This window comes from Cyclopterus lumpus, chromosome 4 (genome assembly GCF_009769545.1).
Source record: "Cyclopterus lumpus isolate fCycLum1 chromosome 4, fCycLum1.pri, whole genome shotgun sequence".
Taxonomy (NCBI): domain Eukaryota; kingdom Metazoa; phylum Chordata; class Actinopteri; order Perciformes; family Cyclopteridae; genus Cyclopterus; species Cyclopterus lumpus.
Window position 1 is genome coordinate 14,106,718 of NC_046969.1, and position 13,852 is coordinate 14,120,569.

Below are 13,852 nucleotides of genomic sequence, written 5' to 3' on the forward strand. Positions count from 1 at the left end.
AACCTCAGATCTGCTGTTGCCACCTAATGCCCCTACTCTGGCCAAGCATCGGACATGGGGAGACAGGGCCTTCTCCATCGCTGTCCCCGTCCCTCTGGAACAGTGTCTGAGGGACTCCCCCATCACCTGAGACATTCTCCGTCACTCGCCACTTTCAAAACAGCACTTAAACTCATTTAAATCTGCTTTTAAACTGTAGTTTTTGTTTTGTTTCTCACTGTTATGCCATCTCTTTTGTTTATATTAGTATTGCTTCTGTTGTTTGTTCTTACCATGTAAAGTGCCTTGAGTACCTTGTAAAGCACTAAACACATATAAATGTATTATTTTTATTATTATTATTAAGGCTTGTGTGTGAAGTATTTTTTTATTATTTATGTTTTTTAGCATGTGTTTCAATGTACCCATCCTGTGCTTTTATTTTGTAGGCAGAATCATGTTGGACCCAGTCATTTCCTGTCTCACTGTTGGTTTGGACCAGCTTTCTTGAGCTTGCTGTTGGTTTGGCGCTGATAACAGCGCGAAGGAATCAATGACAGACAGCAGAATCCTCCAATCAGGAACGAAACACACGGCGCCTGGCTGGTAACGACAGAGGGGCGGGACCTGTCCGTCAGTTTTGGTCGAAGTGACACAATGCGTCGTTACATTTGTTCATAGTCGCAAAACAAATATCGATCCAACGATTTATATCACAGCGTTTTCCCATAATTAATATAATATGTGAGCTTGTTTTAGAAGTCCTATTTTCTTCTGTTTGTCAGTCGAAATTCATAATATCGATGTGATTCTTGTGGTCTGTTCGTATTCAAGTCAACCAGCGCTCACACAATATTTTAGATGTTTTACTGTCAAAGTTGGAGACAAAACAGTATTTGTTTATATTGAAATAAACAGCTGAGACTACAACAATAAAACATCAGAAACTACAATATCGTCATTCAAGCAGACGAGGACGCTGTTGTCTTTCAGTTGGAAGGCAGTCTGAGCATTTTTGTAAACAGAGAAAACTTATTACTGTCTAACAGTACTATAAAGTACATTGTTGTAGGTAGATATACTTTTGCTTTACTTGAGTTTTTCAACCTAATGCTAAGTTATACTTCTTCTTCTCTGCATTTTAGAGGGTACTGTTATATAAGGTTACCTCAATACATTCACCTGACAGCTGGAGTTACTTTAGATTAAGATTTTAAAAAGGGATGTTCTTATTTAGTTGTAGTTTCCACTGCATCCAGCTGAAGCTGTTTCTTTTTAGATTAATATTGACCAGAAACACTGAAACCGTCCATTCTTACTTAATAATATAATTAGTGGTTATTATTCCTCTCTTGTACAGGTGATAAGTAATAAAGTAGAAGTACAGTTTGCAAATACTTCTGTATTATACATGGAAAGAAAATGTTTTTTAATAGCTGTATTTTTATTTTTTACCTAAGTAAATGTTTAGAAATTCCACTTCAATTTTCATGCCACTTTAAAATATAAAATGTTGCCTCCTGGTCTTGCTATGACTGTTTTTTGTCTTTTTAAGGAGGGGACAGAGGATATTTAGGGGAACATAGCAGGTTGTCAGTATATACCACATAGAGGTAGTACATTTTACTTGAAAGCTGGGGAACTGAAGATTAATTTGAGTTGCAGCTTCTAGTCATAAATCATCAATGAAAATGTATTAATCAATTACAATACATTGTGAAAGAGTCAAGGCTAGGAACATTATGATGGAAGTATATGACGCCCATGCTCTATTATGTCGGTGCAGCAATTTTTAGGTTGATACCATTTTTTAAACCCTTGATAATTAATAATAATAATCAAAAATACCTCATTAAGATACCAAGACCTTGTTGAAGACTACATAAAATGCCATGCTGTGATTTGGCATAAAAAACTTGACATTTGGCGATTTACGTAAGAATTGAATTTTTCAGTGATTGGATGGCTCAGAAACCCCCTTATTGTCTATAGGCCTCGGAGAGCCACGTTGTGGTGGTAAAGTTTCATGAGGCAACAGAGATCACATCAGGTCGTGTAGCATCGATTCATCCGTCTAGTTTTTTGTAGACTTCAGCTCTGTCTTTAACACCATCATCCCATCTCTGCTGCAGGATAATCTCTCCCAGCTGCACGTGCCTGACTCCACCTGCAAGTGGATCACTGACTTCCTGTCTGACAGGAAGCAGCATGTGAAGCTGGGGAAACAGCAGCTGGATTGGCTGCAATCTGCCTTCCCTCCATGACTTGTTCACTTCAAGGACCCTGAAGCAGGCAAGTAAGATTGTAGCCGTCAGCTCTCACCCTGGACACAAACAGTTAGAGTCCCTTCCCTCTGCAGGAGGCTGCGGTCCATCAGGACCAAGACCTCACCCCACAGGAACAGTTTCTTTCCAGCTGCAGTCCCGGGCAGACCCGGGCTCATGTTAACGAGCCCGGGTCCCCCACTGACTGACTCTGTCATCCCCAGGACAATTTCCTACTCGGTCACCCCTCTGCACATCACTTAATTCTTCACTTTAAATAGGTGTGTCACTTACATTACAGTATTTAAAGTACTGTTACCTGTTAGTCTGTGCACTTTATTCTATATTTTATATTCTTCTGTACATTTAATATGTTTAAATTCTTGCACTGTGTTGATTGTTGTTGATTGTTTAATGTTATTACAAATCCTGGTAAAGCATGTCAAGAAAAAAGTCATATCATGGCATGTCAATTATGGAAAAAATGTGTTGACAGAGCAATAACATATTGAACTTTGACCCTTCACCTCTCCCATTCTGTCTTGGTAACTTAGTAGAAACTTTTGTCCACGGTGAGTAACCAGAGAGAAACCAAACAACAGCTCTTTATCTGAACAAAACGTAACCGGCTGAGCAGCGAATGGCACCGACAGGACGGAGATAGGAGGGCAGCCGTCCTTCACGTTCACCGAGTGCAAATCAAAGTCCACAGACATTGGAAACAAAACATGTTTTCTTGACTGGCCTGAAAGGGAGTGTCCAGACAAGGCCAAACAGGAAGAAGTAATAAACGCATCTTGCATTAGTTTCAAGGAGGGAAACGAGCTCCTCGTTTGGTTTCAGAAAAACAAGTTCAAGCCATGAATCATAAACTAGGGCTGCAATCTAGGATTCTTTTTATTATCGATGTTATATAATTTACTGTGGTGTATATGAAGTATTGTCTCATTGATATTGAAGTTGAATGTGACATTTGATTTTAGTTGCATACTGTGATAAACTAATGTTTGTGTCTAAAGCCTTGGCGGTCCGGCTCCTACAGCTTCAAGAGCTCGGACCAGCAGCAAACCTTGAGGATTAGTTCATGAGTAGAAGAGAATTGTTTAGGACGTGGGCGTAATTATGACATCCACATGTGTTGGTCCTGTCCTCGTCACAGTTATGGATCATAACCTTTTACATCCATACTAGTGTTAGTCCCTGAAGATTTTAATGTCACAGCTAATAAAGCTAAATGTGTGCCCTTCTCTACATGACTAACGTTTACATGATAACATTTGGGCCATGTTTAAAAATGAATTCGGATTATTAAAAAACAAACTGAAAAACCCCAAATCAATAAGAAATCTGCATGTGGTAACAAGAATAGTTATTTGGGCAGAACATGTAAACATTTTCTCTTCATGCCACAGGCTTTCCCACCAGTTTCTGGGTAAAAGGCGAACTGACCCTCTTACAGCAAAGGTCACGGCCAAGCAGAGCGTTAAGTAATGTGATGTGGGTGCAGTGAACCAGTGAAGCCCCATGTGAGTGACTTTCTTCACTGAAGCAAAGCTTAATACCTGGTGAATAACAACACAATAAAAGGTCAAAGTAACATGGACCTTTATAAACTAGAAGATGACGTCAAAAAGATTTGCTCAAAAACATTAACCGACATCCTGACACCACACAGGGAGGTGTCGTGTAAAACACAAGCACACACTCCAGCTGTTAGCCTGAACAAGACTAAACATGTCAGGATGTGTCAGGTAAGAACATTGGCAGTGCTTTAAATGTTCCTTGTTTCTCACTCACACACAAATGTACGTGAATCAAGTAAACGATAGTGGTGGGGAAGAATCAGACAAATTCAAACTGTGTTTACCTGCATCTTCATCCTCTGGGGACCATTAATGTGCAATACTTTAGTCCGATTCATCTACTAGATTTATCTGGTGGCGCTCAAGGCAACATTCAGAGGACTTGTTTCAGTCAATAAAATTCATCTTCTGGGGATCATGAATATCTGAATGAGATTTCAAGAAAATCCCTGAAATAGTTGTTGAGATATTTCAGTCTGGATCAAAGTGGTGGACCTGACATAATTACAGCCAACAACCCCACAAAATACATAAAAAGATTGATTCCAAACAGAACTATACATTTGCTAAAAACAAATATAATAGGTGGCTGTGTGCTAGTTTCTTTTAGTGCAGCAGATAATTTCCCATTACGATACAGGATGATGAACCTAAAGTAATGATTTTCTGCTTCAGGTACCGATTTAAATCCCTATGAAACTACACATTCAGTGTTTCACAGTAGTTATAAAAACCTCATTAACTCACTCATGAAAGCAGGAAAGGTATTTACACAGCCCACCTCTAAATTACAGGCCTTCATCTCTGTTATTCTCTTTGATGAGGGAGTGGATGCCTCGGGGAAACAACGCTGCTTTCTAGGTTAAAGTGCAAGCTAGAAAATCAGATTGGAAAGAAGAAAAAAAAAGAAGGCGACAGGTCCCAAAGCGAGAGGAAGACCAGGATATAGATTCTATGGGAGGGGAATCTGGGTAAAAGGTCAGAGTGATGCATGTGAATGAGCGGAGAATCCACCTTTGCATTGTTAATAACAGCTGCTTTTTTTAATGAATCCCTCATGACATCAACATATGAGTCCATGCACAAGTGTAACCTTTCACACACTTTGCTTTCCTGCCAAATTAACTGAGATGCCTCCCATATGTTGAAAACAGAACAGAAGACGCAAGCCAGGATTGAACACTGTTTTCCAAAAACTATGAATCAAATTAATTAATTACAACAATAACTTGAAATAATGTTTTTTTTAACAGGATTTCTGTTCATTTGTGTCCTTTAGTTGAACATAGAGACAATTTGAAAGGACTCACACTGACTGGAATTAGACATAATATATTATATATATATTTAACTAAATCAAAAGTCTTACTAGTTTTGACATTCTCATCTAACTCACGCAAGAAAGGAAAGCCAATGCACCCATATCCGAAAATATGAAACTAGGAACCTACATTAATTGTGCATGCCAACACTGAGGGAAACTAATCTAATAGTGGGACTTGCAAAAAATGACGCATGAGCATCTCTGTCAACATACTTAAATCATATAGACTAGAAGGTATTTTAGTTGAGGGAAATAAAACTGGTGGAAACATCGCAACTACTACTAATAAGAACATTGGACATACAGTCATCTATTTCACACGCAACAACAGGTTTTAGCGACATTACATCTCATTACAAGCTCTAAGTGAGAGTTTAAGGCGGGCAGGGTAGTTTCATCAATATCTGAAAAAAGCAACAACAAAGTTTTGAAATCTGTGCTGATCTGAAATGCCTCATCAAATCAATCCAAAATCTCTGTTACGCTACTTTTAGATTCTCTGTCAGTGGTTTTGTTTTCCTCATCTTGTGTTTCTGGGAATTGGGCATGCTTATCTTTTCAGGTGACTGATACAGACTACACAAACACTCGAGGTTGACGATCGCAACGAAAGTTAAAAATACATTCTGATCCAGCTGCAGCTCATCTCGATGCGGTTGTCTCGTCCTCCAGCTGAGTTTATCAGATCCTAAACAGTTGGGAATTGTTGAGTTGTAGTGGATTTTATATACACATGCACATGTAGATAAGAGAGTTTTAAATTAATACATAAAGAAAGTTATGATAATTAATTTGAGGAATATTCTGAGGAATGTATTATGAAGCATAAGAGAGGATCACTGTTTTATTATTCTGTTTGTTAATGACAAATGTAATGATTAATTGTATGATGCATGAGAATGAATGGATGTTTTATTGTTTAGACAATAGTTAAAGGGATGCCGATTGAAACCTGAGATGTTGCTTTTATTCTGAAGGCAGGATAATGGGGTTTTATTCTGTCCTTGACCGGAAGTGTGAGCTTTGACCCCGCTAGCTTATCGATTTGAGGCATTCTTTGAAGTGGCCAATGGAACTAACCTTCAGGTGTGAACCTTATGTCTTCTTCGCTGGTCAGCATAGCATGCTGTGTCTCTGAAAGGTATTTGCATGAATACCTCCACTAACCAATGGGAGCTTAGCTCAGTGAATGCACTGCGAATAAAACTAATTGTAAGACGTGAATTTGGTCTCTTACGTGGTGACGCCAGACAGAAACTTATGATTAAATAATGATTATTATATATCTCTGGCTTCGGAGCTTCTTCTTCCAAGCACCAGGTAGCTCGAGATTCTCTGAACTTTTACAGAATATGTTCTGCCTCCGAGAGGCTGATGCAACACACCAGACATGTGACGACACCCTAACCTTTCACACACTAACCCACTGGGGCCCAAAGACAGCGCCTGCCCCCACCGTCACCACCCCATCCCTCGGTATAAGCTCATGTGCTGTACATGTGCCGGTCTGATGGTACATGTTGTGTTGTTGTAATCTGCAGTTGAAGTGACCTCGAGGTTCAGGAATGTTTCTGGATGTGTTGGAAGATGAAAAGTGTCTTGACTTCCTACTTTTGCCAAAGTGGGATGTGTTGAGATTATTTAATCTGCAGATAACCACAGTTATCTGATGTTTAGAGATAATATTATCAGAAATCTGCCACTCGGTGGCATGCCCCTCATTTAAGTCACAGATACAGAAATGCATTATGTAAAATGTTTGTTATTATCATCATTTACAAGCCTAAAATATATCCAGGGACATCACTGCGATCAGCATCCACATTTGAACTTTGACATACTCATATTAAATTGTAGGCTAACGGACTGATACATTAATTCAGAAATTATTATGATAAAATTATTCAGAAAAGTGTGATAGACCTTAACAGCATTAGAAATACATGCATCTCTTTCTCTAATCACTAGATTTACTTTTACTGAGAAGGTGCAGGGTTTAGTGTTTACGTTTTATTTTTAAATGTTTTAATTGATGGCAAAATTGAAGTTACACAGTTTTTATATATTACAATTTATACTCAAAGGTTGTTTTTTTGTGAAGCATCTCTTTAAAGCTGCATTAACTGATTTTGCACAGCACTGACAAAGTCCCCGTCCATATAAAGTTGAAATAGCGACCTTGTTCGCAAACCTTTGAGAATTTATACATCCAGCCGAATCGGCGCCACAAGATTATTCCTCCGTTGGGTTTGTGTCCACCTGAAAAATATAAGTTAAATATCTTGTAGCTCTGTTTTGGGTCTCAACCAACTTGAGGGATATATCCGATTCTTTAGCTGTTAAATGCTCGGCTATGTTCACCATTTGTGTTCCAGTAAACCAAACCAATGAGCTGAATGACGCTAAAAAGCTTCAGCTGATAATTATCTGTTACTATGAGCAACTCCTTTCAGATTACACATATGATCCACTGTTTCTTTGAAATAATGATTATTGCAGATTGAACACAGCTGAATGCAAATAAATAAACTTTTTAAAAAAAGAGTCAAAACGCTTCCTGTCTGATTGTCTAAATATTTTGACTACCATCACAAATTTAAATGAGGGTGATTTTAAAACATCTTAAAGGTTCTGAAGCCCTGAACATTTATTCCAATTTACAAGAAACAGCTGTTATTAAAAAAGGGCCCAATTAACGTGACAGCTCCAGCCGAGAATGGAGAAGTGACTGAACAGAGCTGCAGACACAAAGCTTTGCCTCGTGTAAGCCGAGAGCAGCAGGCTCAGGGATACGTGCAGCACAGGCCATACGTGCACTGGACCACGGAGCAGACATTCCAGTACAAACACAGATGATGTCAATGTCCCGAGGCCGAGGCTATATTACGAATACAAACAAATGAACTCCAGTAACCTGGTTCATAATTGAGACAAGTGTCAATGTTTGTTATAGTTTCCTCTTACTGTAGTTTTTAACTTCGCAACATATTTAATATATAGAAACTATAGCTCCACTAGCATCTCTATTGTGATATGTAAGTCCACCATATTGGTCCACACTGAAATATCTAACTATTGGACTGCTTGCCAATAAATTAGGAAGAATCCTCATGACTGTGGTCATGTTACAACATAGTAACATGATGTACAGTTAGTTACTCATCATATTCTTATTAACGAGTTCTTCATGTTGACGTTTTTCTTTTTATACATAAGATTAGGGCATAAGATTATTTTCTATTTTTTGCTATTAGCAAATATCTTCTTGATTATTACATTGTTTAGTTTGTACAATATTGGAACATAAAAATGAGCGTCAAAGTTGCCCTACAACGCAAAGTTTCGACCAACAGCCCAAAACTCAAAGATTGTAAATGTCTTATCCCAATAGACAAAGAAAGGCACCATATCTTGGAAAATATTGATGTCTTTTTAGTGCAACATAACTTTAAGAGTTTTTTTTTTTTATCTGACTGTTTATAATGTTCTCCTGTCTGAGTACAATATTGCTTTAAAAATGCTTGTGTTATAAATGTCCCAGAGCCATGGCTTGCCATAATGTACTGCACGTGTGTGTTTCAGTTCCTGGCATATCATCTGCAGCTCATTAGTAAGCTACACCACGCTCCTTGTGCACGTGTGTGATTGTTGGATTCTGTTGTCAGGGCTGAATGTGTAAAAAGGCCTGAGGGTTGAACTTTCCCCTACTTCTCACACTGACTCCTCCATCTTTGAATGTTCTCCAGCATTCCTGATCCATACTGAAGACGGGCAGCGGCCCGCCTGCTTCACAATCAATATATAGCCATCAGTGTTATATTCGTGGAGGTCAGAGAAAGACAATCTGCCCATTACATCTTATTGTTTACTAATCTACAAAACTTTTTTTATTATTAATCTGAATTCCAAGACAAAACATTGAAAAACTAAATTGAAAAAAACACGGACATTTTGGTATTGGGTTAAACTGTTTGCACAAAATAGAAATATTGTTTGATTACAATCACTGTGTTGGGGATGTTAAATAGGGAATTTTATAGGGATGGAAAATGCATGCTAAAAGTTAGATCTAATACTTTAATAATGCAAACAGAATATGAACGAATAAAGGCCTGTGATGTACGGGATTATTCTGTTACATCAGCAGATATAAAATAATTTGTTAGATTCAGCCTTACCTAGAATATTTGAGTTATTTTATGGGAACTAGGTGTACAACTAGAAAAAAAGACGTGTAAGAAATGTAGAATAAAACTGTATTATTTTTAAAAAACTAGTGGAAAAGCTCAGATTGACATTTGAAAGTAAAACAGAAGACATGTCTCCTATCAGTGAGTGTCAGTAATCCTTTCATTACATCATGATCCAAGTCTGCATAAGGGTGACTAATATGAAAACCCTTCCACGCCCCCAGCCTCTCGTCATCCCGCCTCCAAGCTCCCAAAGCCAATCAGAAGAGCCCTCTGCTGCAGCCCTGAGCTATAAAAATCTCTCAGTGCTGTTCAGAGACAGACATTAAAACCAGCTTTCATACTGAAACAGACTCCCAGCGGACAACAAGATGAATATGCCACAGATTCTCATCCTCGTGACCATTTTGGTGCGAGCAGCAGACGCTTTCCCCACAGACAGAAGAGCTCTGCCTGGCCTGGACAAACAAGCCTCCTGGGGCGACATGAACGTGTTGGCTCACGGCCTCCTGCAGCTGGGCCAGGGCCTGAAGGAGAATGTGGACAAGACCAAAGCCCAGATGAGAGACGTCAACGCCAAACTGAAGGCCTTTAACGGCACGGTGGCTGAACTACAGAGGAAGCAACGGGAGCAAGATGAAGCTCTGAAGGCAAGAACCAAAGACGTGGAGCAAGAGAGGGAGAGGCTGGTGGCAGAGCTGGCTGAGGAGGTGAAGACACAGAGCGAGGACATCCACACCAGGATGGACAGACTGGAGGAGAAGGTGGATGAGGTTCTCAGAGAGCCGACGCTGGATCGCAACAGCAGCGATCACACAGGAGTCCCATTTATCCAGGTGAGAAAAAGAAATTACTGTGATTTCAGCTTCACATAAGAAAATGTGTAGTCCTGCAAATGAGATAACTGAAGACAGTCCAGTAAATGTTCTAAAGGGTTCTCACTATTGACCACATCCACTAAGACATTTTTTAAATTTTAACACACACTTCAACAGCTGGTCTGAAGCCAAATACAATGAAACAATAGAAGCATTTCTGAAAACAAATTTCCCGACTGCTTTCCAGAAGTTCCCATACACAATCCTACAGTAGTTTACCATTTAAATACATTCATGTTGGATATTATATTTGAAACAAATCTGAAAACACGATGCTGTGAAGCTGACGTGACATTGTATTTTTCCAGAGGCTGGTAGCGGCTCAGAACAGACGCATTGACCAGCTGGTGGAGAAAATCAAGCAGCAACAAGACAAACTGGAGAAGCAGAGTCGGCACCTGCAAACACTGCAAATCAAGGTGAGCCTCAGAGGATTTAAGCCAGTGAGACGGAACAAAACTGTGACCTTTCAGCTGCGGGACGATCCTTCAAACCAAAAGATTACCGTTGCATCAACAAGATTATTGTCAGTGATTAATTAATTAATTAATTATTTCTTTTTGGTTTTATAGGTTGCACACAAGAGGGTAAAGTCACACCGACGGAGAGATGAACATATGGCACTGAGGGGCGAGCCAGAAGAGCTGAGCAGAGACGTATCGGGTAAGAACGTTTAAAAGTGATGGAGACTTTAAAAACCGGTCCAGCAAACGTCTTTCAGTTTGCAACAATTTACAGAAAGAGAACACAGGAGCTATTCATTTAACCCAAAGTGGCATAAGAACAACAAAAAAATAATCACCTTTGCACCCAAGTTTATAACACTTGACTCGCTGGCAGAGCAGTTCACATGCAGTCCAAAGATCATGGGAAAATGCGGACAGCAGCTTTTAAACAAAACAAAAGTACAGCACTATGTTTATAGGACACGGAAAGCGCAGATATGGTACAAAAAAGCAGCAAAAGTGTGACATAAAACCAGATTCATCAACAACTTCTTGCGGATGTCCCGATTTGAATGTGCAAAGTCAGACCTCAATCATCTGATCAGTTTTCCGCGTTGTTTTTCCTTCGCAGGTTTGGCCAGAAACTGTCACGACCTGTTTGTACGAGGGCAACGAGCCAGCGGCATCTACAAAATCCAACCACAGAGCTCCCAGCCCTTCAACGCCCTATGTGAAATGACTTCTGGTGAGTCAAACAGGAGCTTTCCCTGAAAATTCTCTGGTTTTAATTATACAACACGGCTACACAGCTAAAGGCTGAATGCGGAAACCTTTTATCCAAAACTACACCTGTCTTAACAGCTTAAATCACAGAGCAGTCTTAAAAATAAACCATCCAGCGAGGGCTCTACTTAGGAGACATTTTAGTTCAAAAGGTTTCACATATCAGCGATACATAATCCTTAAGAAATATAAACGACTCTTGTATTTTTCCATTTCCACAACGTCAATACAATACCTTTTCGCTCTCTATGCAGAAGGTGGATGGACTGTGATCCAGAAACGTCAAGATGGATCGAAGAACTTCAACCAGCTGTGGGAAAGTTATAAGAAAGGCTTTGGCAACCTGAATGGTAAGAAACTTGGCTCAAAGAAGTTCTTTAAATGTCTGCATCACTAAACCTCGGTGGCAAAAATTAATCTCAACATTTCTCCTCCCTTCAGGTGAGTTTTGGTTGGGCTTGGAGAAAATCCACTCCCTCGCCAAACAAGGCCAGTACGTCCTGCAGGTGGAGCTCTCTGATTGGGTGGGAGAGCAGCGGCGGGAGGCTCGCTATCGACTCCAACTTGAAGGAGAAGAGAAGAAGTTTGCTCTGCACCTGCAACAGGAGTCTTCATCTGGGTCTCAGGAGAAAATAATGGCAACTGAGGAATCCGGTCTTCCTTTTTCCACGGCCGACAGAGACAACGACCTCTCTACAGACGTGAACTGTGCCGAGCTGCTCTCCGGTACGACAGCTCCACTGACCCCGAAACCTCAACATATACAAACCGTCTTAAAACCAGGACAAATCTGAATGAAACAAAAGGTGTTGCTATAAAAATGCTCTCTTTTTGTTGCAGGTGGTTGGTGGTTCAGTAGTTGCGGTGAGTCGAATCTCAATGGCAGATATCCCAGAAGGCCGAGCGTGCTCAGACGGCAGCAGCAGTCCAGAAGACAAGAGATGTTCTGGTCGTCCACAAAGGGACAAAACAACTCTGTGAAGGCCACTCTTCTGAAGATCGCGCCCGCCACAATAAAACAATGAGCTAATCAGCATGCCTCAAACAGCCGAGGAACAACCAAAGAAAACGTGACTGTATTTAACACTAGTTAATGATCTGTCCCAACAAGCACTGGATCATCAGATATTTCTATGCTGTGCCATACGATCAATAATTGTCATATTGACATTTGTTTATTTCCTTTATAAGGGCTTCCTGATCGTATTTTGTAATACTTAATGTATTTTAAATACTATTATCTTCATCATTTATACACATGTTATATTTCATTTACATGAACTGAATGAGAATAAAGTTTAGAAAAAGTTTAATAAAGCTTGGTTACTTGTTCTTGCTTGACGACATAACGGCATGCAAACCTCTCAATAAAATGAAAAAACATACAAAAACAATTAGTTTACACTTCAAGTTCTTCAAATTACGTACATGAGTTACGCAAGTCTTTTTATAAAGGTAAAAAAAAAAATAATAATAATAATTACACAAACTGTACATGAGTATATTGTAAAGATGAGAATCCTACATCTGTGGTGTGAAATAAATAAACATAAATTTGCACTATTTGCATATGGTTGCCATGGGTCGCGTTATAATCTGATTTTAAGGGAATTCATTATTACATTACAATATTTGGGTTAAAAATGATTTCTGTGGAAATGATAAAGACCACAGATGACGTGTTCAACTAAGAGAGAGAAAGCTCACAAGTGTATTTTTGTATTAATCAAATCAATGGAAAAGCTTCTTAAGATGATATTCTGACCGGTTTTCACTTTGTTATGAATGTGAAAATGGTTCTGTTGGGCCTGTGCAATTTATTGTATACATACATACATACATATATATATATATATATATATATATATATATATATATATATATATATATATATATATATATATACATACATACACACACAGTATGTGTCTTCTTACTGCTGCTTGCCTCTAATCTTCAACAACAACAAAAAGGGATGTATTAGGGTGCTTCATATTCTTTTATTTGGGGTTAGTAAATTTGACTGTGAAGTCGATGTTGACAAGAGTTGTGCTCATAAGCCCCCTGAATCTATCCCCCCCCACCCAACAAAATATGTTCCCTTCCATTTATGAATGTGGCATATGCATTGAGTTTGATTTAATTGGTTTATGTTGTAATTTTATCAATCTCCTTTCCCCTAAACTCAAACATCAAAAGCCCAGCCTACCTACCAACTGCCTGAACCTTGAGTTTTATTTTACAGACAAATGATGTCTAAAATACTATTGAAAACAGTACTTTTCATTTCACTTTTCTTCAACTTTGGGGGAAAAAAAAAGTTAACTTCTGTTTATTTCTTCAATATCTGAGTACATTTAACCACGAACAGGTCAGGGTAACTCATCTTACAGATGGTCATCAGA

General features: G+C 39.1%; 1 protein-coding gene across 1 annotated transcript; it reads left to right on the forward strand.

The window, feature by feature from the left end:
- The first annotated feature begins 9,660 nt into the window (after nt 1-9,660).
- LOC117729486 (angiopoietin-related protein 4-like) lies at nt 9,661-12,813 on the forward strand. Its single transcript, XM_034530595.1, has 7 exons — nt 9,661-10,176; nt 10,527-10,637; nt 10,791-10,881; nt 11,296-11,409; nt 11,702-11,797; nt 11,889-12,173; nt 12,288-12,813. Exons 1-7 carry the CDS (start codon nt 9,712-9,714, stop codon nt 12,470-12,472), a joined length of 1,347 nt encoding a protein of 448 aa, XP_034386486.1. The 5' UTR covers nt 9,661-9,711; the 3' UTR covers nt 12,473-12,813.
- Nucleotides 12,814-13,852: the final 1,039 nt, after the last annotated feature.